The 25,125-nt window shown below is 39.1% G+C and overlaps 4 protein-coding genes across 7 annotated transcripts; all 4 read right to left on the reverse strand.

Annotated features, from left to right (window-relative positions):
* Window positions 1-1,727: 1,727 nt before the first annotated feature.
* Window positions 1,728-4,399, reverse strand: LOC145223201 (uncharacterized). The gene is made up of 3 exons (XM_080089576.1): window positions 4,326-4,399; window positions 3,183-3,343; window positions 1,728-2,327 (listed from the first exon to the last, which is right to left on the reverse strand). Exons 1-3 carry the CDS (start codon window positions 4,363-4,365, stop codon window positions 2,022-2,024), a joined length of 507 nt encoding a protein of 168 aa, XP_079945702.1. The 5' UTR covers window positions 4,366-4,399; the 3' UTR covers window positions 1,728-2,021.
* Window positions 4,400-4,694: 295 nt separating this feature from the next.
* Window positions 4,695-7,366, reverse strand: LOC145223200 (uncharacterized). Its single transcript, XM_080089575.1, has 3 exons — window positions 7,293-7,366; window positions 6,150-6,310; window positions 4,695-5,294 (listed from the first exon to the last, which is right to left on the reverse strand). Exons 1-3 carry the CDS (start codon window positions 7,330-7,332, stop codon window positions 4,989-4,991), a joined length of 507 nt encoding a protein of 168 aa, XP_079945701.1. The 5' UTR covers window positions 7,333-7,366; the 3' UTR covers window positions 4,695-4,988.
* A 295-nt stretch (window positions 7,367-7,661) lies between these two features.
* On the reverse strand, window positions 7,662-13,286 carry LOC145223198 (uncharacterized). Of its 4 annotated transcripts, none has more exons than XM_080089570.1 (8): window positions 12,988-13,286; window positions 12,724-12,831; window positions 11,796-11,963; window positions 11,480-11,545; window positions 11,237-11,417; window positions 10,256-10,394; window positions 9,117-9,277; window positions 7,662-8,261 (listed from the first exon to the last, which is right to left on the reverse strand). In XM_080089570.1, the coding sequence occupies exons 1-8, from the start codon at window positions 13,188-13,190 to the stop codon at window positions 7,956-7,958; spliced, it is 1,332 nt and encodes a 443-aa protein (XP_079945696.1). In that variant the 5' UTR covers window positions 13,191-13,286; the 3' UTR covers window positions 7,662-7,955. The 4 variants fall into 4 exon arrangements, with proteins under 4 accessions (XP_079945696.1, XP_079945697.1, XP_079945699.1 ...); XM_080089571.1 differs by having other exon boundaries at window positions 11,796-11,906; window positions 12,988-13,280; XM_080089573.1 differs by lacking the exon at window positions 12,724-12,831 and having other exon boundaries at window positions 11,796-11,906; window positions 12,988-13,279.
* Window positions 13,287-17,073: 3,787 nt separating this feature from the next.
* On the reverse strand, window positions 17,074-24,914 carry LOC145223195 (fizzy-related protein homolog). Its single transcript, XM_080089568.1, has 10 exons — window positions 24,728-24,914; window positions 23,833-24,145; window positions 23,473-23,603; window positions 22,894-22,970; window positions 22,659-22,793; window positions 22,044-22,158; window positions 21,391-21,627; window positions 20,350-20,558; window positions 19,213-19,420; window positions 17,074-18,649 (listed from the first exon to the last, which is right to left on the reverse strand). Exons 1-10 carry the CDS (start codon window positions 24,797-24,799, stop codon window positions 18,515-18,517), a joined length of 1,632 nt encoding a protein of 543 aa, XP_079945694.1. The 5' UTR covers window positions 24,800-24,914; the 3' UTR covers window positions 17,074-18,514.
* Window positions 24,915-25,125: the final 211 nt, after the last annotated feature.

Below are 25,125 nucleotides of genomic sequence, written 5' to 3' on the forward strand. Positions count from 1 at the left end.
AAGTGCCTGTCCTTACATTGGCTGTACAGTGTTTGATTTAAGGCCTGGGAAAGTTGTTTTGAGCGATTTTCCTGCTACATGCTCTGGAACAGCACTTTTACATTGTAATCTTTAAATCTCACTGTGGATGCGGTAAAATATTCATTATTTGATTGATTGTGCTAGTTCCATGTAAATAGTGTCAGCTTAACTTGTTTTGCAGCAAAGCCATAATTGCTTAACCTATTTGTTATGCATAATTTTTAGGTTCATTTAAAAAAGAGTAGGAAAGGCACTAAGTCCCCGCCCCTTTCAACTTGTTTTATTCAGCTTACTAATAATCCAGATTAGGCACAAGCAACCGAATTACCAGCAGTTGCACTAAGGTATAGCGGTATGTTGTTCAGAGTAATATCGATTGAGCCAAATTCTCAAATTCTACTAAATGAGGAAATGCGTTTTGGCCATAAAGAATGTAGTGAGTTCAAAGTTTTAAATTACCCTTATAAGTATTTTAATGCAAAAACCTGTTACGCACCAAAAGAAAACCTATGAATAACAGATAAGAAACATTTATTTGAGGTCCAACCTCAACAACTTTTGCCCACAGCTTAAATCGGCACATTAGGAAGATGCCAAAAAAGGCAACACGAGCAAAGCGCACAAAACGCAAAATACAGTGGAAAGAAAACGGATGTCGTAAAGGCAGAAATCGTACGTCTGTGTTTACTGCAATACAGCATCTGTACGCAACAAAAGTCCAGCGGAGTCCTCGCTTCGAGTCTCGCTGAAAAAAAACTGTTGGAAAGCAGCACCTAGCGGCAAGATCGGGTTTTAGTACCTAGCGGCAAGATCGGGTTTTTTATAGGGCACATATATGGTGATTAACTGAAAATTGTGGATTATAATATATAGCTGTAGTTATTATAATCTATCATTGGTTCAAAACCCAATGATGTAATATTTTACTAGGTCAATGCATTTTGATCCAAAGGTTATTAAACGGATTGCACCACAATATGAATCAGTCCACGTTACACCAGCCATACGTCAAATAGGGAAGTGTGAGGAGATACTAGAGTTTCGACCTACGAGTTTGGCCAAAATTATAAACACGAAGTCATATTGCATTATATAAATCATATTGACTTGCATACGAAACCTGCAGAGTCTTGTGATCATACTGTTCAGAATTCCCGAAAATGATTCCCCTTTCAGAAAAAGGAGAAAAAACCCCTAAAGAACGCATAAAGATTCACGCTTGTGTTAACAATTTTGTAGAACTGAAATCCCCTATAGGCAAAAATAGGCTACCTATTCATTGACAGCTTGGCAAGATTTACGGTTAAATAAAATTTTCTTCCGAAAGAATTTACTAACCTGTCGATCTCACTGCAACAGACTTTGCGAATTTAAACATATTTCTGCCATGTTCTGCCGTGTTTTTTAAACATTTTCAGGTTCATTTAAAAAGATTAGGAAAGGCACTAAGTCCCCGCCCCTTTCAACCTGTTTTATTCAGCTTACTAATAATCCAGATTAGGCACAAGCAACCGAATTACCAGCAGTTGCACTATGGTATAGCGGTATGTTGTTCAGAGTAATATCGATTGAGCCAAATTCTCAAATTCTACTAAATGAGGAAATGCGTTTTAGCCATAAAGAATGTAGTGAGTTCAAAGTTTTAAATTGCCCTTATAAGTATTTTAATGCAAAAACCTGTTACGCACCAAAAGAAAACCTATGAATAACAGAGAAGAAACATTTATTTGAGGTCCAACCTCAACAACCTTTGCCCACAAACCGGCACAGTAAGAAGATGTCGAAGAAAGCAACACGAGCAAAGAACGCCCAAAACGCAAAATACAGTGGAAAGAAAATGGATGTCGTAAGGCAGAAATCGTACGTTTGTGTTTACTACAATACAGCTGCCTAATAAATATGGCATCTGTGCGCAACAAAAGTCCAGCGAAGTCCTCGCTTCGAGTCTCGCTGAAAAAAAAAAACTGTTGGACAGCAGCACCTAGCGGCAAGATCGGGTTTTAGTACGTGAACACGTAAACAGCTGTTCCGCCAAAATTTGTCACTGACAAACGATAATCTTCGGTATTATCATGCCGGGATACTGACACAGAACAAGGTAAACGTATTGCGTGTTCAGGATCTGGAACGATGTGCCGCAGAAAGTTGCCCTCGCGATCGTAGACGGAAACTCTATTGTTCCACATATCGGCAATCACAAGGTTGTTTTCGCAATCGACCGATATACCGTACGGAAGGTCAAGTTCTCCATCGCCTCCACCTTTTGTGCCAAAGGATCGCACAAGTTCGTTTTCTTCGTCAAAAATCTAGAAATAACGTAGAAATACCAGTTACGTAACAATTTCTTAAGCATACAAAAGGTTGCGTAAAAACGAAATAGACCAGAAAAGACCGGCCCGACTTGCAACTCTACATGGTTCTTATTTATCATTGCCACATGACACTCACAAAGACTGCCTTTCTAGTTTGCCGACTTTTTTGGATTCTTATTCCTCTGTTGAAGGCAGTGATGCACTAATTACCCGCCTTAAAAGTTTCGGGCCGAAACCGAATATTCAGATAATTTCGGCCGAATCTGGCCGAACCTAAAATCGCCTTTCTGGAGGATGTTTTTATTTAAACCTTGTGTTGTTGTTGTTGCAGGTGAACTCATTTACGAAACTCCAAACCACTTTTACGATACGTAAACTGAAAAACACATTGTTTTTGCAGACAACGTGACTCGTGTTTTTTATGGAAACTATAGATGCGAGAGTTAGGTTAATTTATGATGCTTCAAATTGGCGATATTGAAAGTTCGTGCTCTAATTTCAGATACCAAAAAAGTTCGGTATCGGCCAAATTAAAAAAAAACTCTGGCCTAAATCGAAACTTTGGCATTACAGAATATACAGCCAAAATGTTTCGGCCAACCGCAACTTCGGCGCATTTAGTAGTTTTGAAAGCATTGTTTTGTGCATTCATAAGCAATGACAGAATACTTTAGTTCAAGTATGAAAGCTATTACAATCGTCAAGCGTCGCTGTCTTAGGATGCAAGGCACACTGTTCCGACTTGTGCAGCGACAAACTGAAAACTTATGAGACAAAATTGCTTGAAACACAGGATCAATGAAACCACGAAAATTAACAATTAAAGGTAAAATAGAATATTTTTCCTACCGATATCCTGTCTTTCCAGTCAACGACAATTATATTGTCATCACTGTCAACGGTGACGCCCACTGGACAATCAAAATCTCCGGTCAGTTTGGATATTTGTTGACCATTCGGTGATATAATTTTTACAGCGTTGTTATCAGTATCCGTTACTATGATTTCACCTGTAAAAGATCAGTTGTTAGTTAAAAAATGTTTTCTGTGCAAATACAAAACGGCATGACAGTCCGTAATTCCAGGTGGTCAACCGTCAACCATTCACTAGGCCTATAACGTTGCTTAAGTTCACGAATCACATTAGATGAGGTGTTCTTAACGCGTTGTGATTGCAGACAATCAAGCCCACCTAATCACGCATTTCGTGATGTAACTGTTGGCGCTTGTCACACGGTATTTGAACAACATTTTTGAAATTGAAACCACAACGGAATCACAGATTGCGACAACCAAAACGGTGTAACTGTGACCCAAAATTTGAAAACCTCTGAAATCAAAATGATCCAGAACGGCAACTGCTATATGGAACATGTCCCAAACTGCCCTTTTGAGTACAACATTTTTTACGTGATACACAGAAAGCTTTATCCAACTTTCCAAACAAACATGTAATAATTTGTAATGAAAGAATTTATAGGGCGCATATATGGTGATTAACTGAAAATTGTGGATTATAATATATAGCTGTAGTTATTATAATCTATCATTGGTTCAAAACCCAATGATGTAATATTTTACTAGGTCAATGCATTTTGATCCAAAGGTTATTAAACGGATTGCACCACAATATGAATCAGTCCACGTTACACCAGCCATACGTCAAATAGGGAAGTGTGAGGAGATACTAGAGTTTCGACCTACGAGTTTGGCCAAAATTATAAACACAAAGTCATATTGCATTATATAAATCATATTGACTTGCATACGAAACCTGCAGAGTCTTGTGATCATACTGTTCAGAATTCCCGAAAATGATTCCCCTTTCAGAAAAAGGAGAAAACCCCCCTAAAGAACGCATATAGATTCACGCTTGTGTTAACAATTTTGTAGAACTGAAATCCCCTATAGGCAAAAATAGGCTACCTATTCAGTGACAGCTTGGCAAGATTTACGGTTAAATAAAATTTTCTTCCGAAAGAATTTACTAACCTGTCGATCTCACTGCAACAGACTTTGCGAATTTAAACATATTTCTGCCATGTTCTGCCGTGTTTTTTAAACATTTTCAGGTTCATTTAAAAAAGATTAGGAAAGGCACTAAGTCCCCGCCCCTTTCAACCTGTTTTATTCAGCTTACTAATAATCCAGATTAGGCACAAGCAACCGAATTACCAGCAGTTGCACTATGGTATAGCGGTATGTTGTTCAGAGTAATATCGATTGAGCCAAATTCTCAAATTCTACTAAATGAGGAAATGCGTTTTAGCCATAAAGAATGTAGTGAGTTCAAAGTTTTAAATTACCCTTATAAGTATTTTAATGCAAAAACCTGTTACGCACCAAAAGAAAACCTATGAATAACAGAGAAGAAACATTTATTTGAGGTCCAACCTCAACAACCTTTGCCCACAAACCGGCACAGTAAGAAGATGTCGAAGAAAGCAACACGAGCAAAGAACGCCCAAAACGCAAAATACAGTGGAAAGAAAATGGATGTCGTAAGGCAGAAATCGTACGTTTGTGTTTACTACAATACAGCTGCCTAATAAATATGGCATCTGTGCGCAACAAAAGTCCAGCGAAGTCCTCGCTTCGAGTCTCGCTGAAAAAAACAAACTGTTGGACAGCAGCACCTAGCGGCAAGATCGGGTTTTAGTACGTGAACACGTAAACAGCTGTTCCGCCAAAATTTGTCACTGACAAACGATAATCTTCGGTATTATCATGCCGGGATACTGACACAGAACAAGGTAAACGTATTGCGTGTTCAGGATCTGGAACGATGTGCCGCAGAAAGTTGCCCTCGCGATCGTAGACGGAAACTCTATTGTTCCACATATCGGCAATCACAAGGTTGTTTTCGCAATCGACCGATATACCGTACGGAAGGTCAAGTTCTCCATCGCCTCCACCTTTTGTGCCAAAGGATCGCACAAGTTCGTTTTCTTCGTCAAAAATCTAGAAATAACGTAGAAATACCAGTTACGTGACAATTTCTTAAGCATACAAAAAGTTGCGTAAAAACGAAATAGACCAGAAAAGACCGGCCCGACTTGCAACTCTACATGGTTCTTATTTATCATTGCCACATGACACTCACAAAGACTGCCTTTCTAGTTTGCCGACTTTTTTGGATTCTTATTCCTCTGTTGAAGGCAGTGATGCACTAATTACCCGCCTTAAAAGTTTCGGGCCGAAACCGAATATTCAGATAATTTCGGCCGAATCTGGCCGAACCTAAAATCGCCTTTCTGGAGGATGTTTTTATTCAAACCTTGTGTTGTTGTTGTTGCAGGTAAACTCATTTACGAAACTCCAAAACACTTTTACGATACGTAAACTGAAAAACACATTGTTTTTGCAGACAACGTGACTCGTGTTTTTTATGGAAACTATAGATGCGAGAGTTAGGTTAATTTATGATGCTTCAAATTGGCGATATTGAAAGTTCGTGCTCTAATTTCAGATACCAAAAAAGTTCGGTATCGGCCAAATTAAAAAAAAACTCTGGCCTAAATCGAAACTTTGGCATTACAGAATATACAGCCAAAATGTTTCGGCCAACCGCAACTTCGGCGCATTTAGTAGTTTTGAAAGCATTGTTTTGTGCATTCATAAGCAATGACAGAATACTTTAGTTCAAGTATGAAAGCTATTACAATCGTCAAGCGTCGCTGTCTTAGGATGCAAGGCACACTGTTCCGACTTGTGCAGCGACAAACTGAAAACTTATGAGACAAAATTGCTTGAAACACAGGATCAATGAAACCACGAAAATTAACAATTAAAGGTAAAATAGAATATTTTTCCTACCGATATCCTGTCTTTCCAGTCAACGACAATTATATTGTCATCACTGTCAACGGTGACGCCCACTGGACAATCAAAATCTCCGGTCAGTTTGGATATTTGTTGACCATTCGGTGATATAATTTTTACAGCGTTGTTATCAGTATCCGTTACTATGATTTCACCTGTAAAAGATCAGTTGTTAGTTAAAAAATGTTTTCTGTGCAAATACAAAACGGCATGACAGTCCGTAATTCCAGGTGGTCAACCGTCAACCATTCACTAGGCCTATAACGTTGCTTAAGTTCACGAATCACATTAGATGAGGTGTTCTTAACGCGTTGTGATTGCAGACAATCAAGCCCACCTAATCACGCATTTCGTGATGTAACTGTTGGCGCTTGTCACACGGTATTTGAACAACATTTTTGAAATTGAAACCACAACGGAATCACAGATTGCGACAACCAAAACGGTGTAACTGTGACCCAAAATTTGAAAACCTCTGAAATCAAAATGATCCAGAACGGCAACTGCTATATGGAACATGTCCCAAACTGCCCTTTTGAGTACAACATTTTTTACGTGATACACAGAAAGCTTTATCCAACTTTCCAAACAAACATGTAATAATTTGTAATGAAAGAATTTATAGGGCGCATATATGGTGATTAACTGAAAATTGTGGATTATAATATATAGCTGTAGTTATTATAATCTATCATTGGTTCAAAACCCAATGATGTAATATTTTACTAGGTCAATGCATTTTGATCCAAAGGTTATTAAACGGATTGCACCACAATATGAATCAGTCCACGTTACACCAGCCATACGTCAAATAGGGAAGTGTGAGGAGATACTAGAGTTTCGACCTACGAGTTTGGCCAAAATTATAAACACAAAGTCATATTGCATTATATAAATCATATTGACTTGCATACGAAACCTGCAGAGTCTTGTGATCATACTGTTCAGAATTCCCGAAAATGATTCCCCTTTCAGAAAAAGGAGAAAACCCCCCTAAAGAACGCATATAGATTCACGCTTGTGTTAACAATTTTGTAGAACTGAAATCCCCTATAGGCAAAAATAGGCTACCTATTCAGTGACAGCTTGGCAAGATTTACGGTTAAATAAAATTTTCTTCCGAAAGAATTTACTAACCTGTCGATCTCACTGCAACAGACTTTGCGAATTTAAACATATTTCTGCCATGTTCTGCCGTGTTTTTTAAACATTTTCAGGTTCATTTAAAAAAGATTAGGAAAGGCACTAAGTCCCCGCCCCTTTCAACCTGTTTTATTCAGCTTACTAATAATCCAGATTAGGCACAAGCAACCGAATTACCAGCAGTTGCACTATGGTATAGCGGTATGTTGTTCAGAGTAATATCGATTGAGCCAAATTCTCAAATTCTACTAAATGAGGAAATGCGTTTTAGCCATAAAGAATGTAGTGAGTTCAAAGTTTTAAATTACCCTTATAAGTATTTTAATGCAAAAACCTGTTACGCACCAAAAGAAAACCTATGAATAACAGAGAAGAAACATTTATTTGAGGTCCAACCTCAACAACCTTTGCCCACAAACCGGCACAGTAAGAAGATGTCGAAGAAAGCAACACGAGCAAAGAACGCCCAAAACGCAAAATACAGTGGAAAGAAAATGGATGTCGTAAGGCAGAAATCGTACGTTTGTGTTTACTACAATACAGCTGCCTAATAAATATGGCATCTGTGCGCAACAAAAGTCCAGCGAAGTCCTCGCTTCGAGTCTCGCTGAAAAAAACAAACTGTTGGACAGCAGCACCTAGCGGCAAGATCGGGTTTTAGTACGTGAACACGTAAACAGCTGTTCCGCCAAAATTTGTCACTGACAAACGATAATCTTCGGTATTATCATGCCGGGATACTGACACAGAACAAGGTAAACGTATTGCGTGTTCAGGATCTGGAACGATGTGCCGCAGAAAGTTGCCCTCGCGATCGTAGACGGAAACTCTATTGTTCCACATATCGGCAATCACAAGGTTGTTTTCGCAATCGACCGATATACCGTACGGAAGGTCAAGTTCTCCATCGCCTCCACCTTTTGTGCCAAAGGATCGCACAAGTTCGTTTTCTTCGTCAAAAATCTAGAAATAACGTAGAAATACCAGTTACGTGACAATTTCTTAAGCATACAAAAAGTTGCGTAAAAACGAAATAGACCAGAAAAGACCGGCCCGACTTGCAACTCTACATGGTTCTTATTTATCATTGCCACATGACACTCACAAAGACTGCCTTTCTAGTTTGCCGACTTTTTTGGATTCTTATTCCTCTGTTGAAGGCAGTGATGCACTAATTACCCGCCTTAAAAGTTTCGGGCCGAAACCGAATATTCAGATAATTTCGGCCGAATCTGGCCGAACCTAAAATCGCCTTTCTGGAGGATGTTTTTATTCAAACCTTGTGTTGTTGTTGTTGCAGGTAAACTCATTTACGAAACTCCAAAACACTTTTACGATACGTAAACTGAAAAACACATTGTTTTTGCAGACAACGTGACTCGTGTTTTTTATGGAAACTATAGATGCGAGAGTTAGGTTAATTTATGATGCTTCAAATTGGCGATATTGAAAGTTCGTGCTCTAATTTCAGATACCAAAAAAGTTCGGTATCGGCCAAATTAAAAAAAAACTCTGGCCTAAATCGAAACTTTGGCATTACAGAATATACAGCCAAAATGTTTCGGCCAACCGCAACTTCGGCGCATTTAGTAGTTTTGAAAGCATTGTTTTGTGCATTCATAAGCAATGACAGAATACTTTAGTTCAAGTATGAAAGCTATCACAATCGTCAAGCGTCGCTGTCTTAGGATGCAAGGCACACTGTTCCGACTTGTGCAGCGACAAACTGAAAACTTATGAGACAAAATTGCTTGAAACACAGGATCAATGAAACCACGAAAATTAACAATTAAAGGTAAAATAGAATATTTTTCCTACCGATATCCTGTCTTTCCAGTCAACGACAATTATATTGTCATCACTGTCAACGGTGACGCCCACTGGACAATCAAAATCTCCGGTCAGTTTGGATATTTGTTGACCATTCGGTGATATAATTTTTACAGCGTTGTTATCAGTATCCGTTACTATGATTTCACCTGTAAAAGATCAGTTGTTAGTTAAAAAATGTTTTCTGTGCAAATACAAAACGGCATGACAGTCCGTAATTCCAGGTGGTCAACCGTCAACCATTCACTAGGCCTATAACGTTGCTTAAGTTCACGAATCACATTAGATGAGGTGTTCTTAACGCGTTGTGATTGCAGACAATCAAGCCCACCTAATCACGCATTTCGTGATGTAACTGTTGGCGCTTGTCACGCGGTATTTGAACAACATTTTCGAAAAACCACAACGGAATCACCGATTGCGACAACCAAAACGGTGTAACTGAGACCCAAAATTTGAAAACCTCTGAAATCAAAATGATCCAGAACGGCAACTGCTATATGGAACATGTCCCAAACTGCCCTTTTGAGTACAACATTTTTTACGTGATACACAGAAAGCTTTATCCAACTTTCCAAACAAACATGTAATAATTTGTAATGAAAGGATTTATAGGGCGCATATATGGTGATTAACTGAAAATTGTGGATTATAATATATAGCTGTAGTTATTATAATCTATCATTGGTTCAAAACCCAATGATGTAATATTATACTAGGTCAATGCATTTTGATCCAAAGGTTATTAAACGGATTGCACCACAATATGAATCAGTCCACGTTACACCAGCCATACGTCAAATAGGGAAGTGTAAGGAGATACTAGAGTTTCGACCTACGAGTTTGGCCAAAATTATAAACACGAAGTCATATTGCATTATATAAATCATATTGACTTGCATACGAAACCTGCAGAGTCTTGTGATCATACTGTTCAGAATTCCCGAAAATGATTCCCCTTTCAGAAAAAGGAGAAAAACCCCCTAAAGAACGCGTATAGATTCACGCTTGTGTTAACAATTTTGTAGAACTGAAATCCCCTATAGGCAAAAATAGGCTACCTATTCATTGACAGCTTGGCAAGATTTACGGTTAAATAAAATTTTCTTACTAAAGAATTTACTAACCTGTCGATCTCACTGCAACAGACTTTGCGAATTTAAACATATTTCTGCCGTGTTCATTCAGAAGTTTGCCCTCCTTCGACCAAACTGTCACACATGAGCCGCAGGCGATCACAATGTTTCCTTCCGGTGTTTCGCACATCTGTGGAGTCGCATAATAGCAAATGTTTACAAATGTTTACAAATGTTATGTTTTGGACGAAGGTTGTTTGCTGCAAGTTAGGAGATTCATATGAAGCGCTTTTGCAGCTATCGGGAGCATAACTTGTGAAAACATGGTTAAGCACACAGTCTTTATCGAGTCACAAATTCACCTTGACACTTAAAGGCCACTTCAGCGTGTAACACACGCATTTGGATATCATGCCCATATGTATATATATATATATAGTCTCATTTAAAGACATGCGTATAAAGTTTTTCAATGACGTTTCGTCGAATTCTTTCATAGTGAATAGGAAAGGCGAGGTTAAATCAATTGACATTTGTAATTTGTTTGCCAAGCAAAAGTACCAAGCCAGCTTGCGTAATATGTTACGCATGTGGTAGTTTTAAATGGCAAAAATACACAGAACTGCCTCGTTATCAATGTGACGTAATTTACACAGGATACGTAAAACCCGGCAAATTAGGTATATGGTATTAGAATTATCGTGGAAAACGTGAGATCAATGTGTAATTACTTAACTGATGACTTAACTTGACGTCACACGATTAGTGTTTGCACAAATGTCAAACACTTTTAAAAGCAACAAAAGATCATGAAACAAACGAAGTTTTCGCTATTGTTGACCATTCTTGAAAAGCTATGTCAAGAATGTGTGCAAATTTCCTATAACCTATCAAAACGTTGTTTGGGTGAAAAGCCTTTTATTGATATCGTTAAAAATGATTTTTTTCGGTTACACCCTTACACTGTTATGGCGCAACTGAAGAAACGTGATTTCGAAATCAATAAATTGTTTAAAGAGAAACTAGTTTCACCTGGTAAGGCTCAAAGGGTTTGCCTGCCTTTGTCGTTCTGGTGTGGAAAGATTTGACGAGTACTCCATTGCGGTCGTAAGTCTGTATAATTCGCTCTTCTTTGGCTGTAATCACCGACACATAACACAAACCTGACTTGCCCAGGTGTGTCCCAAACACAAGACCACCAGTGGGTAGCTTTCTGTTAAAAAGTCATATTAAACAAAGGAACTATTTAAAAATGGTATAGATTATAGAACTTACTTTACACTTTTCGGCATGAGCCACGTTTTGACACTTGGTCCTGCTGGTGGGACCATGCGCTTCTGCCTAAACACACAAAAACAGCCTTCAGCTTCACGTATGTTAACTGCTTAGCGTTTAATATCTGTGCACAATCGTTTTTCCTTAAAAATCAATACAACGTAGCGTCAACAACAGCAGCCTTACAACCGTTCAAAACCCTTTACCTCCTTGACGCGACGAACATCTCGTTGTGTATGGCAATTCCCATGGCACTTAAAAACGCTACAAAAACCATTGCCCAAGCAAAATCAGTCGTTTTCACAAGTATACTCACGGGGAATTAGATTTCTTCTTGTGACTGCTGTTGGTGTATGGCGGGCTGTTCACGTACTCGCTGATGGTGTTGTTGGCGTTCACGTCTACCGAGTGAATACTGCACACGAGGCTGTCAAAAGCGCCACCACAGTTTAGCGAAGTGTCAACTGACGAGTTGCGTTTTGACCTGGCAACAAACACGTCTAGGTGTGAATGGCCGCCAAGAAAAGCTATATCTGCGAACGTTCGCCAGAAGTGTGAGAAAGGAAACGCGTGGGGAATAAAGTGACAGCCCCACTGTTCAAACACACGTTGTGCAATCGATGAATCTACTTGCAAACAGAGGTGTGCCGCGACAAAGACTATAAATTACCACAGGAGCTGACTTGTGACAACCTGTACAGTGTATATTCCACGATCCTATGTCACGAAATTTTGTTGACAAACATTCGTAGAAAGCGCGTGCCTGGTATCACCATGCTAGAATACATGCAAACTTTTTGCGTACACCAGCTGTGAGTTAAACACGATCCACATTTACACCGTTTTACTTTCCACAACAAATACTCGAGTCATTCGGGGGCGTTTTCTCCGATTTAGTGCTATTTCGTACCGCTAATGACTAATTTCCTAAACTGAATTTGGCCGCTATAGTTCAAGCCTCGGGCAAAATGTCTCGACACATTTGTTTAAAACAACTCATAACAGAACAAACATTAATACGTATTTTTGTAACTTTGCGACAATTACGACAAAACCAATGAGTTTAGCCGATACAGCAAGATCGGTGATGTACAATATAAGCTTTAGTTGTGTTACTCCAGATAATGAAAGTTACAATACACATCCAGACAAGCTTTTGCAAACGCTTGTTGGATTGATAGTTAGTCCACCAGTAAGTATTAACAAACACCGCTGGACGCAGGCAATAAGCCCACAACACGAACCATTGTTCCATTTCCGTATCATACCACTCTGGAAGGGATTGCTTTCCCAAAAAGGTGGGCGATTTTAAAGGCTGAATTAAGGTTTCCAATAGACTGCGGGAACGTGGTCTATAGGTACGAAGTAGGTTAAAAACACTGAAATCTTACAAAGGAACTTTTCATGATCAACAGAAGCCATTTGATAAACAAGCGCTCAATGAAAAGAACAATGTATAACCTTACACGTTTTAGATGGCATACGTTGTTTTGCTTTAATTAACTTACTTTGAGCCTTTACCAAACGTGCTGGTTCTTGTGGGGGAAGTCTGCTCACCAAATGGAGACCCAGATGAGTTTGACGAATTCGACAGGCTGTCAGCCGGGTTTACTTTTAAATATTGTGACCCAACAAACATTGAATAAGGCCTTGGGCTCTGCAAGTTCGGTGAGCGCCGTTTGCTAGGCAAAGGTGAACGTCTTCCGTTCATAATTCCACTTTTGTTTAAAATGCAATTCGCCCAAATCAGTAAATCTGTCAACTTTATGACTAAACACTTTAACTAGTAAAACATAAACACAAATTGACAAGAGACCAAAGGTAAAATAATAAAAGTACTGCCATTTCCTCATCAGCACATGAACAACTTTCGTAAGTTAACTATAACACCGTCACTAACCAAAGCTAAACAAATACTTGGTTGACATAAGACTGGAAGTGTCGCCTATGAAAGTACTGCAATTTCCTCGCAAAACATGGACAAATCTGTGAGTCAACGCCTACATGGAGTGTATATATAACTGATGCAAATCCTTGTTCAGTCAAACACATGTGAGTTATATTGCTACGCAGCGCAACATGCGTCAGGCCTTGATTTGTTGTCTTGACGTGGGTGCAGTATTTCTTGCCTTATAAGCATGAACGTGTGCCATTGTTTCCCAAAACTGAAGGCAACAGAACGACATGTCTATCGAGCGGTCGCAAGTTTGATCGGGAAACACATTTACGCCATAGTAGTTTCGATGAAGCAAAATAGGGGTCGGCTATTCACAAAAACTGACGTTAATCTACGCATTTGGTGAAAGTTTCTAACATTACATTGCCTGAAAGGATTGCCCAGATTCCTACCATGTCGTTCCACATCGTCTAACGTGTTTAGACAAAATGTCGATCACTATGACCAACACCCATTTTTAAAAATGTGTCTTGGTTATTATCCATAAACGTTTTGGCTTTTTAAATGAGACTTAATGTTGTCCTGAGAGAGGAGCAAACTGGATTTTTATTGTTTAGAAATACTTTTAAAATAAGTTATATTAACTGCGCATTAATGAAAACAAATTGTGGAAAAAGTCGTCACTTTACAAACACACAAACCGACATATAGTTTTTGATTGTGTTAACTAAAACACCGAAAATACGATTAACAACAGTATTACCGTGCAACGTGTACTTTTTCTGTAACATACACTAACTCCTCGAAAAACTACAAAACCGAACATACATCGAAAAATACGACTGTGGATACTTTTGTTGTCAAGTTTAAGCTTTGCGTGGCCTCCCTGTGATATGGCATTGCAGTTGCCACTAACTTTGATTAAGAAACGCAACGATAACTTCAGGCTGCTGAAGAATATGTATCTCAGTGAATAGAACGGATTGCACGAGCACGCCATACCAGTTCCTGTTTCCTGACGCTCATTGAATGACTGAATCATGTATACCCTGCGAAAGACGCGGCGCGATGCGAAACGTGCTGGTCTCATTTCTTTAGTTTGAGGTTATCATTTACCGCAGGCCAGTGCACGCTGTTTAATTGGTGCGCGATATTCTGCGGCTAAAACGTGCCTTGCAGCATTGGGTAGCTCCGCCTCCGCGCACAAAAGGGTCGTCTCTGCCTCAACTTGACTGATTGTTTAAAATCCGATACGGAACGACAGGTGTATCGCAAACATTCGGCTGCACTACTGGTCTCAAACCTGACATTCCTTTTTGCGGCCGTAAAATACAGAAACACACAACACAAAAGACTGGCCACAAGAGTAAAACCTTAAATAGCGATAATCTGGGTTTTGACTTAATGTCAAATTTGCGATTGGTTATGGAATTACCAACGTATGTCTGGCAGGTATCCGGACAAATACTGAACCACAGAAAACTCTGGCCCACGGCGGAAAAGTAACAACGTCACAGGCGAACGTTCGAAACAGACTTGTTTAAAACAACAACAACTTATTCTAATTTAAAACGACTTGATCTTTGGAATATTTATTCGATACAAGTCGACAAGGTTCACCGGCGTGCAAACCTTCACCGCATTATCAGACAAGCGCAACAGTTATAAGAAAGTGTTAGTTTATAATAACCACACAAATAGAAAGCATTGTTACAAAAAAAAAACAATAATCATAAATGTTATTTGAAGAAACATTAACTTACCGGCAGTTCCAGAACGTCGCAAAGCTACATGTACCAATCCGGAAGCCAGCCCACTATTTCATACACAGCGGCCCTATCAAAGTTTGAAGACACCTATTATAAACAAAGTAAAGTACTGAAATACTTAGACGGTAGTTAACAGCCTGATGGATAACATGCATGATATGACTTCCTTGTAAGCACGGTTGCCATATCGCAACCAAGAGCAATTAACATACAGTAGTTAAAACACTGTGTAAACAGTTTTACTGCTACTGTTTAGAGGGGGCAACTAGACAATGGAACATCTACACCAGTTGATTCTTACCCTCGTAGTTGAACAGTTTTCTCCAGTACACGGTACTTTAACAACAAACAACACGAAAATTAACACCGGTACGCTCGACGGAATGATTGTGTCAAAACGCTACTGTAATAAAAGGTCAATTGTAGAGAGACCTTTTAACTCGTCAGAGGATCAGTGAAGCTTGTAGACTGCTGTAAAACTACATTGTGTTGCCACAAAAGGCAAAGCCCGGACTAAAACCCCATAAACACGCTGTTTTTTTAATTCAATGTAAATTATTGATGAATACAACGTGCTACCTGACACTTTTTCTCCGGTGGGCAGGCAATATTCTATAATTATTCGCATCTTATCTACACGCGAATTTATCTTACAGAGAATATTAAAATAAAATAACTGTTTACCAAGTATGCTTACACACAAGGTTGACACGATAGGTCAATTTCAGGCTGCGACTCGAAGCTAATTGATTTCTATTGGCGTGCGGTCGTTCCTCATTTGTTCAGGCCTGTTACGCCGCACCACGACTTCCTGTTTCCTTTTCTGTTGAAGGGGGTGTTCAGGAGGCGAATCCTGGAAGGTCTCGCCAAAATACATCGTATTTTTCTAAGTGTTTTTTACAAACCGAATTCAACAAGACGATAGTGATCAAACTGTTTACTCATTGCATTACTCCTGAAACATGCTGTGGCTGTTTTGCTTTTGACAAACTTGCAGGCGAATATGCAGGTGCCCAAGAACAGTTTTGCTGCCGGTTAATAGCTCTAGTAAAAGGAAAGTAAAAGTCTCTGACGCAACACTATCAGTGCACCTAATTTATCAAAATCCCGTCAAGTACTCTGACAGCGTCCCTAGCCTGTAGGCGCAAGTTTTTATCTATTCATATATCGGCGCAAGTTTCTGCTGCGATACGTCAGTTGAAGGTCAATTGCAATGCGACACGGTAATTTACCAAGGGACATACAAATCGAAGGCGATTTTTACACTGACGTACATCTTATACGTCATTTGGGGATTCATTGACGTATTTTTTTGCAAAATATCAGTGAATTCTAAAAGACACCATCAAAGCTACCCAGACAATAGGTAAAATTGTGCAGCAAAACGCACACTTTTGGTACGGCGGTGATTAGGGATCGACTGAAACTTGCAATTCTCTAATAATGTGAGAACGGTTTAGTTTTATCATATGGTAGAGTGGTTTCTTAACTTATTTACTTGTTAGTCCCCCCTAAAGTCACAAACCTGTTCTCGTGCCCCTTGTATTTTTCAAACAGTTACTGATATTCCATAACCATGATGATTCTGCATTCTCGCATGCTTTTTTATCGTCTTGGAAAGAAATTGACGTTGTACTAAATACTGAGACCAGCTGCTGGTATCATTTTCACCTGCCTCTGCTAGTTGCCAATGTAACTAACCATCACAAACTAGAGTTTCAAAACTATCCCAAATGACAGGTCTAAATGTCGGTGCGTGAGGATAAAGTTTTTGTAAAAAGGAAATATGTTGTCTGGTATAGTTAATACCTGATTTTAATCAACGAATCTTGTTTGTTAAACCGAACTTGGCCACGACCTTTTCTGTTCGGCAACAATTTTCTAATCTTCTCTTACCACCCACAACAAAACAACAACCTCATACGCAGTTACATATAGATTTGCACCCTTTGTTGAGTATTTGCGATAAAACGCTTTTGCGACATCGTCGAAGTATGACGCAAGCGCACAAAAGCGATCCAATAAATAAAAGGGAATAAAATTAAAGTACACTCCAAAATAGATTTCTTCGGTGGGCGCTTAAACACATATAAGGACAGCAGAAACAATAATTATGAAATCACAATACAACGAAGTTAAGTTTCCTATACCCTAATGGCAAAACAAAGAAGTCAACAATTCGGCTTAGATTTGCAGCTGTAGCAAAAACATCGAGATTTAGCATTCAAACCACGTACATTTGTCAAGGGTAAATGGCTAATCAACCGTAATTTAGTCCATCAGTAAGACAAGAATACAAAAGTGCCTGTACATAACTGAATAAACAGACGGTGTTGATAATTAAATATCGGAAGCAGAGTAAACTATTTTGGTTAGAGGTAAGTTCGTTTTTTTACTGTGAAGGTATATATATGTTGTCAAGCAGCTAAACGTACTTTTAGCTTTACAATTAAATTAGACTAATTTGTATCAGCAACAAGGCCAAGTCCGGTTGTGAGAGCCAAACGAAGACACAGTGAACAGCCTTGTACGTTGTGACAATTGTCATTTTCTCGACTCTTTGTGCCCACCTTTAAACCAAATGTTGGGTTTTTAATATGTTCGAGTGTGACTTATTCAGATTGCATTGGTAGTGCGAGAAGAATACCAGGATGCTAAATAGAAAAGCAAGTGTTATCGTAAAAGATTGTTATTGTTCCGCTGTTTGTGTTTTTGTCAACCGACTGGTCGCTGCGTTTTGGCCCAAATGACCACGCGGTAAGCGCGTTTAAGCTTGCTATGAAGCTGCGCAGTGGGAGAATGGATTAAAACAAGAAGAAAAACATAAAACTGGCTGACAGAATCAAAAGAGTTAATTTAAAACGAAAAAATGAAATAATAAAGTATATGACGCCTCCATATATGGAGCCACCTCTTTGTGCATGCAAAATAAATAAAACTTCGTGGGTCCGTTAGTGGAGATAAGAAGAACATCAAGAAAAACAACGACGAAAAACAGATCGTTGAAACTTAACAAAACGGGCTTAAAACTCGCGTTTAGTGCGACCAAGCATGATGAGATCGCCGCATCATTTGTTTCAAGTTATCAGAAAACCATGATACGGCGGTGATTTTCCGATTGTAAGAGCAACACACTGTTGCGGTTTACACTAATGTGTACATGAAAGAAATCAAGTCGGTTCAATACTTATGAGCGGCACACGATCACTGCATTGCAAAGGGTTAGAAAGATAACCGGATAGCGATCAGAAATTTCCTAAAACGTCTTTGCGCAGTCGCTGACGACATCCACGTCACGACCACGGGTTCAAAGCCAGTTGCGTCAATACCCTCTCGCCCGGGGCGCATGTTTATTGGCCAGACCGACAATTACCGAATACGCGTGAACAAATTAAGCACAGATGTAGAGTCTTTGTTCGACGGCGTCTTCGAGAAAACGTTCCAGAACCGCAGGGTTTCGTCGCCAGCGCCCGTCACAATTGCTTCACCGTCGGGTGATGTGGCCTGTAAAGTCAATTCATTTTATGGCCTTGTAAAACATGTAGACCTCACAGTAGGGTGTCCCAAGCCGAATGCATTTTACAATATGCTGCAGGTTGGTATTTGCGATGATTACATTTTATGTCCACAGCCTGTATACTTTATTTTGACCCACAACCACACCAGGCCTATTCTCTAATAACATATCGTGCGGTGTGGCACTCAAGATTAGTGACATAATGTCCAACCACCAGTACAAAAAAAGTTTACTTAAAGACTTACAATTTACTTTAAAGGTTATAGAATGCAAGCTTGTTCACTCTTGAAACGACACAACTGTGTCAAGTTCATTATATTTTTTTGAAAAGGTTAGCAATATATACGCATTTCCTAAATATATGAAAGGGTGGATAGGACACTGTACTGTTGTCCAATCGGGTTCTACTGTATTGAAGCAACAACGTTTTAAAGGGGGACAATTCACCCTATACCAGTTATTCTCACTCATTTAAAAGAGACACATATTGCATACATTACTAGCTTATCAATGATTTGCCGTGAACCACACGTTTTCAAAATTCGCTTACCAGGTAGAGAACACGGTAGGAGTGCCCGGTGAGCTTAGCAACTTGCGTGAGCGAAGGATATTTCCAGAGGAGGATTTGGTTCTGGCTGTATCCGTGAGTCGACACCAACTCACTGGCGTGTTTTGACCAAGCAAGGTTACAAACTTGAGAGCCGGTGTCCACGCACTGGAGGGGTTGCTGGGTTAGAGTGTTCCAGAAACGAATGCATCTGTATTAATGTTAACAAATAAGTATTTTATGGCGGGATTAGCGTAAGGGCATAGAAACATTGCGACCAGTAACATAAGATAGGAAAAAGCAAGCAATCTGGTAGAAGCCAAATTCACTTTTAATTTGCAATTTTGGGACTGGATAGTTTTAATGGGCGCTCTGTTTTTTTGGCTTTGGGCAAACAACACAAATACAAAAATTTAAGAGCTGTTCTTGTTTTTCAATATCGCACGGTTGTTTCCTTCGCTTAATAACAGTTTCGTTACAAGTTCACGGTATCTTAAAACTGGTAAACAAGGGGGGAAACTTCCCAAACGAAGGCATGACGAAAATTGATGCCATGCCCAATTGTTTCGCTTTAATTAGTTCCCTATAGATTGCAAGGGAAGCAATCACGTGGGGGACAATGCAATTGGCGATGGGCGTGAGAAATTTGCGAAGTTGCAACTATAAACTTTTATGATGGAGGGAACCCGCCAAAACAAACCGCCAATTATTTACCGTTTCTTGCCCCGTAATGCGCGGTCGATCAAAGTCGAGTGAAAACAGTGGCCTTTGAAGAGAGAAGATCATTTTAATTGTTCACAGATGGCGAAAACAAATTAGATCTGAAGTATTGGGGTCATAGGTCACAGCACAATGCTTTTGCGAAACAACTTTTCGAGGTTAATATCGCACAATAGTGAAATTTAACCTGGTACAATGTTGAAGTTTGGGTAAGATTCATATTTTTCAATTAGGCCAAAACGTTATCTCGCCCATCCTTCTACCTTCACTGAACGCGTAATGTAAAACTAAGCCTGTCGTCAAAAACAAAACCTCCAATATTGAACTTCATGTTGACAATGACAAAAACAGCAAAACAGGACATGCGAAACCATGATGCATCAACCACCATGGTCTGAACACAGATAACCATAAAATTACCTGTCTGCTGTGCCACCACCTGATGCGAGCAAACCATGTTGGTGGGGAGACCAGGCTATCGCTTTGACCGCAGCCAGATGATCGCTGTACGTTTGTGCGGCTTGTTGTTGAAAAACTGACGAAGTGCTAGCGTTCCACACCAGCAGCTTGTTATCGTTGCCACCTGATGCCAAATGTTGACGATCGGGCGACCACTTTAAGCCACACACCTGCGACAAGGAAACACATCGTAAGGTTGGCACTATTTCTAAACTAAAAGGAAAAATCCACCATAAATTTCTTCTCTTATCATCTACACAACAAACAAATATACGGGGTGCAGAATCTGCCCCTTTAGAACAGCATCAATGTGTGAACACGAGAAATGTGACTTAAATCTTTAAACTCTATTAATAACACTGCATAACGCAACAAAAACAATACAAATGTTATGTGTAGGCAAGTGGGTGCACGTTAATATAAAAACACACAAGTGCACACTTCACTTAAGAGCAAGATCCTTCATGAGTTAAATCCCACGCAACCGATCAGACACGCATATAACTTGCAAATCGTGATTCGCGTTGACAATTGTGACGTAACAAAGTTGTTCATCAATCGGCAGTGGCCAAATATATCCATGCGTCATACTACGTAATCAATTGGTGGTCGACAGAAGGGATCATGCTAATGTATTCTAACATTGTTCGAAATCAAATACGCTGGTCAAACCCTTATTGATATGTGACAGCAGGAACTTTGACGAAAAGATGAGATTAGATCACGTTGTGGACCACGACGCCATAGCTCATAAAGTATGTTAGAAGTATTTTTTGTGCTTTTAAATAACTGCCCCTGCTGTATGACAAATAAACGCGTTTTTACCTTATAAGGAAAGTCTTTATCACTAGAAAAGGACCAAGGTATGGCTGACAAACAACTTATAATAATGTGAAGTTCATTTTTATACTTTTCCTCACACAGTCGCCCAGCGGTGCGGTGAGAAAGAAACATATGGCCCACCCTGGAAAAACCTGAACGTGAGAGGAACACAAAACCAACCTCTTGTTTGTGTCCAGCAAGCTTCCTGTCAGCGGTGTTTCCAGCAACAGCGGAGTAGGAGCGAATATCACGCTGCAAGATCGTTCGATCTCGGCTCCCTGACGACAGCTGGTCACCATTCCACGCGAGGGCGCCAACACGAGCCGAATGACCTTCCAACTGGATGATCCTTTTGCCTGCTGAGGCATCCCACACTTGAACGTAACCTTTATGAGTACCGACGGCAACCAGATTACCCTGAACAACAACAGTCTAATAAAATTTGCGGCAAAGAACAATAAAATTCAAAATATGCTAAGTCAGCATTTATGACAAAGTAGTTTTGTAAGCGCCCGCATGACTCACATATGACTCGGGTCGCCAAAGTAAGACTTACAGATGTACAAGTCATCACTTCGATTGAATGATTTATCATTTGAAAGTTACCCGAGCGCATTACAGCAAGGGACACTTGTCAAGCAAATCGCTGCAGCTTATTGACACAGATATCTGGGTCGACTTCACTGCTCACAGCAAAGTACCAACAACAGTAGCCTACATAACACATTGATGATATTTCAGCAGGCCCTTGTGCTACGTTCAAAAGACTCGCAACTAATTTAGGTCACGAGTGAAAGGCCGGGCAATGCCATGTGTCGCAAGGCGTTACTCACCCGATCGCTCCAGTTCACCGAAGTGACGGTATCGCCCTCTGAGACCAAATCGCACAAACGTGTGACCTGGCTTGTACAGGCACTCCAGAGGTAGACGCACGCACCCAGTCCGACGCTGCAAAAAAGAAAATCGAAACCGGTGAGCTTTATGATCGATGGACACTAGCATGATTTCCCTCAAGGCTTGTCCGTGCGATTTTGTGAAATCACCGCAGATGCGCACAGATTTCCGCTACTAGTTCCACCCAAATGCCGCATGTTACTGTTATGGTTATTATTGCGAAGGGGGAGGCGAAACAGTATGGGGATTGTAATGCTCCGCCCGTGTCACCCGCTCATAAATATGTCCCAGTGCATGACTGAATAGGCGGGTTGTGTACAATTTACAACACAACGCAATTAGTTTTCCCACGTTTGATAGTTTTTTATGGTGTGCACAATATACAGCCATATTAGGTAAATACTTCAAGTTGAAAATATGCATTTTTACATTAGTCACATGTCAAATAAACTCAACTAGAAACTCTTATCCATAAATAATGCATGGCAACACATGTTTAAGTCAACAAACAAAGGAAGCATTTAAAATGCCCAACAAGTATAAACACTACATACCTTAGAACATTTGTTGACGACCAATCAACTAGATTTAAATAAAAATCATCTTGAAGTTCAGGGGCATCTAATACTTTAAATGGAACTTTTGGAATTTTTCGCATAGGCTTTCGCGGTGATCGAAGAAGTTTTTGGCTGGAAATGCAAAGCGAAAATGTAATACACAGTCAAAAAAATAGTACAATCCAAGACATTTAACCCCGACTGTACATATGTTATTTATCACATAATTCACCTTTTACAGCCAATAGGAGAAAGGGAATAAGGTGATGTTGATTCATTGCAATCTACCCTTTTGATTCTTAAAGAGTACTGTAAAATGCAAAACAGTGGTATAAAGATTGTCATGTACATTTGACCTATATTATCACAAGTGATATTGTTGCAAAAAGACAATTGTTACGAAAACCATTACCCTAATTTTGAAGCTTATATTGATTTCCTGCCCATTAAATGAACAATACATGGATAATCAATAATACAACATGTAATGACTATTGGATTGAAAATAAATGCACATGGATTCAAATTAAGTTGCAAATCACAACACCATTGCCATTAGGAATGTTTAAACTGCTTAAAATAATAACAAACAAACTATAAGAGGTTTGAACAGCATGCATCATTAGTACATGTCATGACATTGTGGGTAGCAAATGTAAACATATGGTGCTGGTGCAATTAGACCTGCTGGGTTTCTGTTAGAAGGTAAAGAGTGTTGCACCACATGTAATTTGCTGTTGCAAGAACACAAAAGTGTCTAAAGGAATACACTTGCACACCAAAGCAGTCATCAAAATTTGAGTAAAGTTACTTTAAAGAGGTTTTTCTTCTCTGAGCATGGACTTCCAGTAACTCTTCTGTCTTCAGACTGACTGTCTTTGATTCTGTCAATTTCAGATCCAAGCAATTCATTTCTTAGTAAGCACTGGTACATCAGACTGTCTGTAAATACAAATCAAAACATGATGTAAATATTATGTATACTTACGTCACAATGTGTGGAGTGGACAAACAAAATAAAATTTGTAAAATAAAGTATTTCTATAACTATAACAACCTATTTTTTGCTTCTTATTTTTTTGTTAAAATTTGGATTAACTACACACATTAACTATTTTTGCAGTTCTCCCTCAAAGTGTAGTTTGTTTGTGATAACATCAAACATATGTACCTTTTCCATTTTCATTTACATCTCTGTTTTTCCTATTTTGACTTGTGGAAGTTTGTTGAGTTTGTTGCTGTTGTTGGGATGATTGTTGTGGTGCTTGCTGTTGATTCTGTTGGTTTTGTTGATTGGTTTTGTTGTTTGATATTCGACCAAATCCCTTTTCAGAAATCATGTTGAAGTCAATGTGCCACCTAGCACCTGCTCGACTTGGTATAAACCGGTCTCCACACCTTTCTGGTTTTACTGGGGATAATGTGCTTGGTGAAGGAGGCAGTGACCTTGGCAAATGACGATTGGCAAATGGTGATGAAGATGGCTGCAATTCAACAGTAAAACTTGTGTTAAAAAGGAGTCTCTTCTTAAAGTACAGCTGCATAATGATATACACACTTATTTGGTCTAACACCCATGTTAAACATTTACAAACATATTTTCAGATGGGCCTATTTGAATAGGGAACTGAGGATGCCATTTCGACAAAATGTAGTTTTTCACCTAAAATAGACCGATTAAACAGTGATGTCATTATCTACTGGTCTTACTGTTTACAGATGAACATATCTTTTGTAACAAAAAAAGATATTTTGCTTGTTATAATAGATGGACCTTTTACTGTCAATTAAACATAAATTTCCCTCTCACGTTTAAATGGTGTGTCTGTTAGGTTTTGTATCTTATCAATTAACATATCATCAATGTGGAAAAAGTATGAACCTATTTTATATATACAAGTCTTTTAACCTATAGATAAAGTAACATATAATACTATATACACTGGTTTTATACTTTCGCACCAATCTATAAGTAAAACATTGAGAAAAGGAACCGTGAAAAGTAAGTTTTAAAAATTCCATACATGAAACATTTGTTGAAAATATCATATGGACAGATTACTTACAGACAAGATTGGTGATATTGGTGGTGGCCCATTTTGCTGTCTAAGCAATCTTTTTTCAAAATCCTGATCCATAATGGTGAGTATTCCCTTAGTTCACTGGGAGTTATTTTCACACATAAGCAACAAAATTTCCAAATTTAATTTACTAGTCCAAATTAAATGTACTGTTTCAAACAACAAAAAACTGAATAAGCTTTTGAAAGTATTTCATTACAAAATATAACAATCTAGTTTGTTCCAACACTATGTCTTATTCTATTAAAATAAGACAAGTCTGCCACACTCACGAGTCACGACCACATTAATATTCATCTCATAACCGTTAACCTCAGGTTACTGGGCAGAACTGTGTCACCTTGGTTTCCACTTGAGAAGTACCCGATAAAATTGACTTAGCA

The sequence above is a fragment of the Phallusia mammillata genome, chromosome 4, assembly GCF_965637545.1.
Source record: "Phallusia mammillata chromosome 4, kaPhaMamm4.hap1.1, whole genome shotgun sequence".
NCBI classification, from domain to species: Eukaryota; Metazoa; Chordata; class Ascidiacea; order Phlebobranchia; family Ascidiidae; genus Phallusia; species Phallusia mammillata.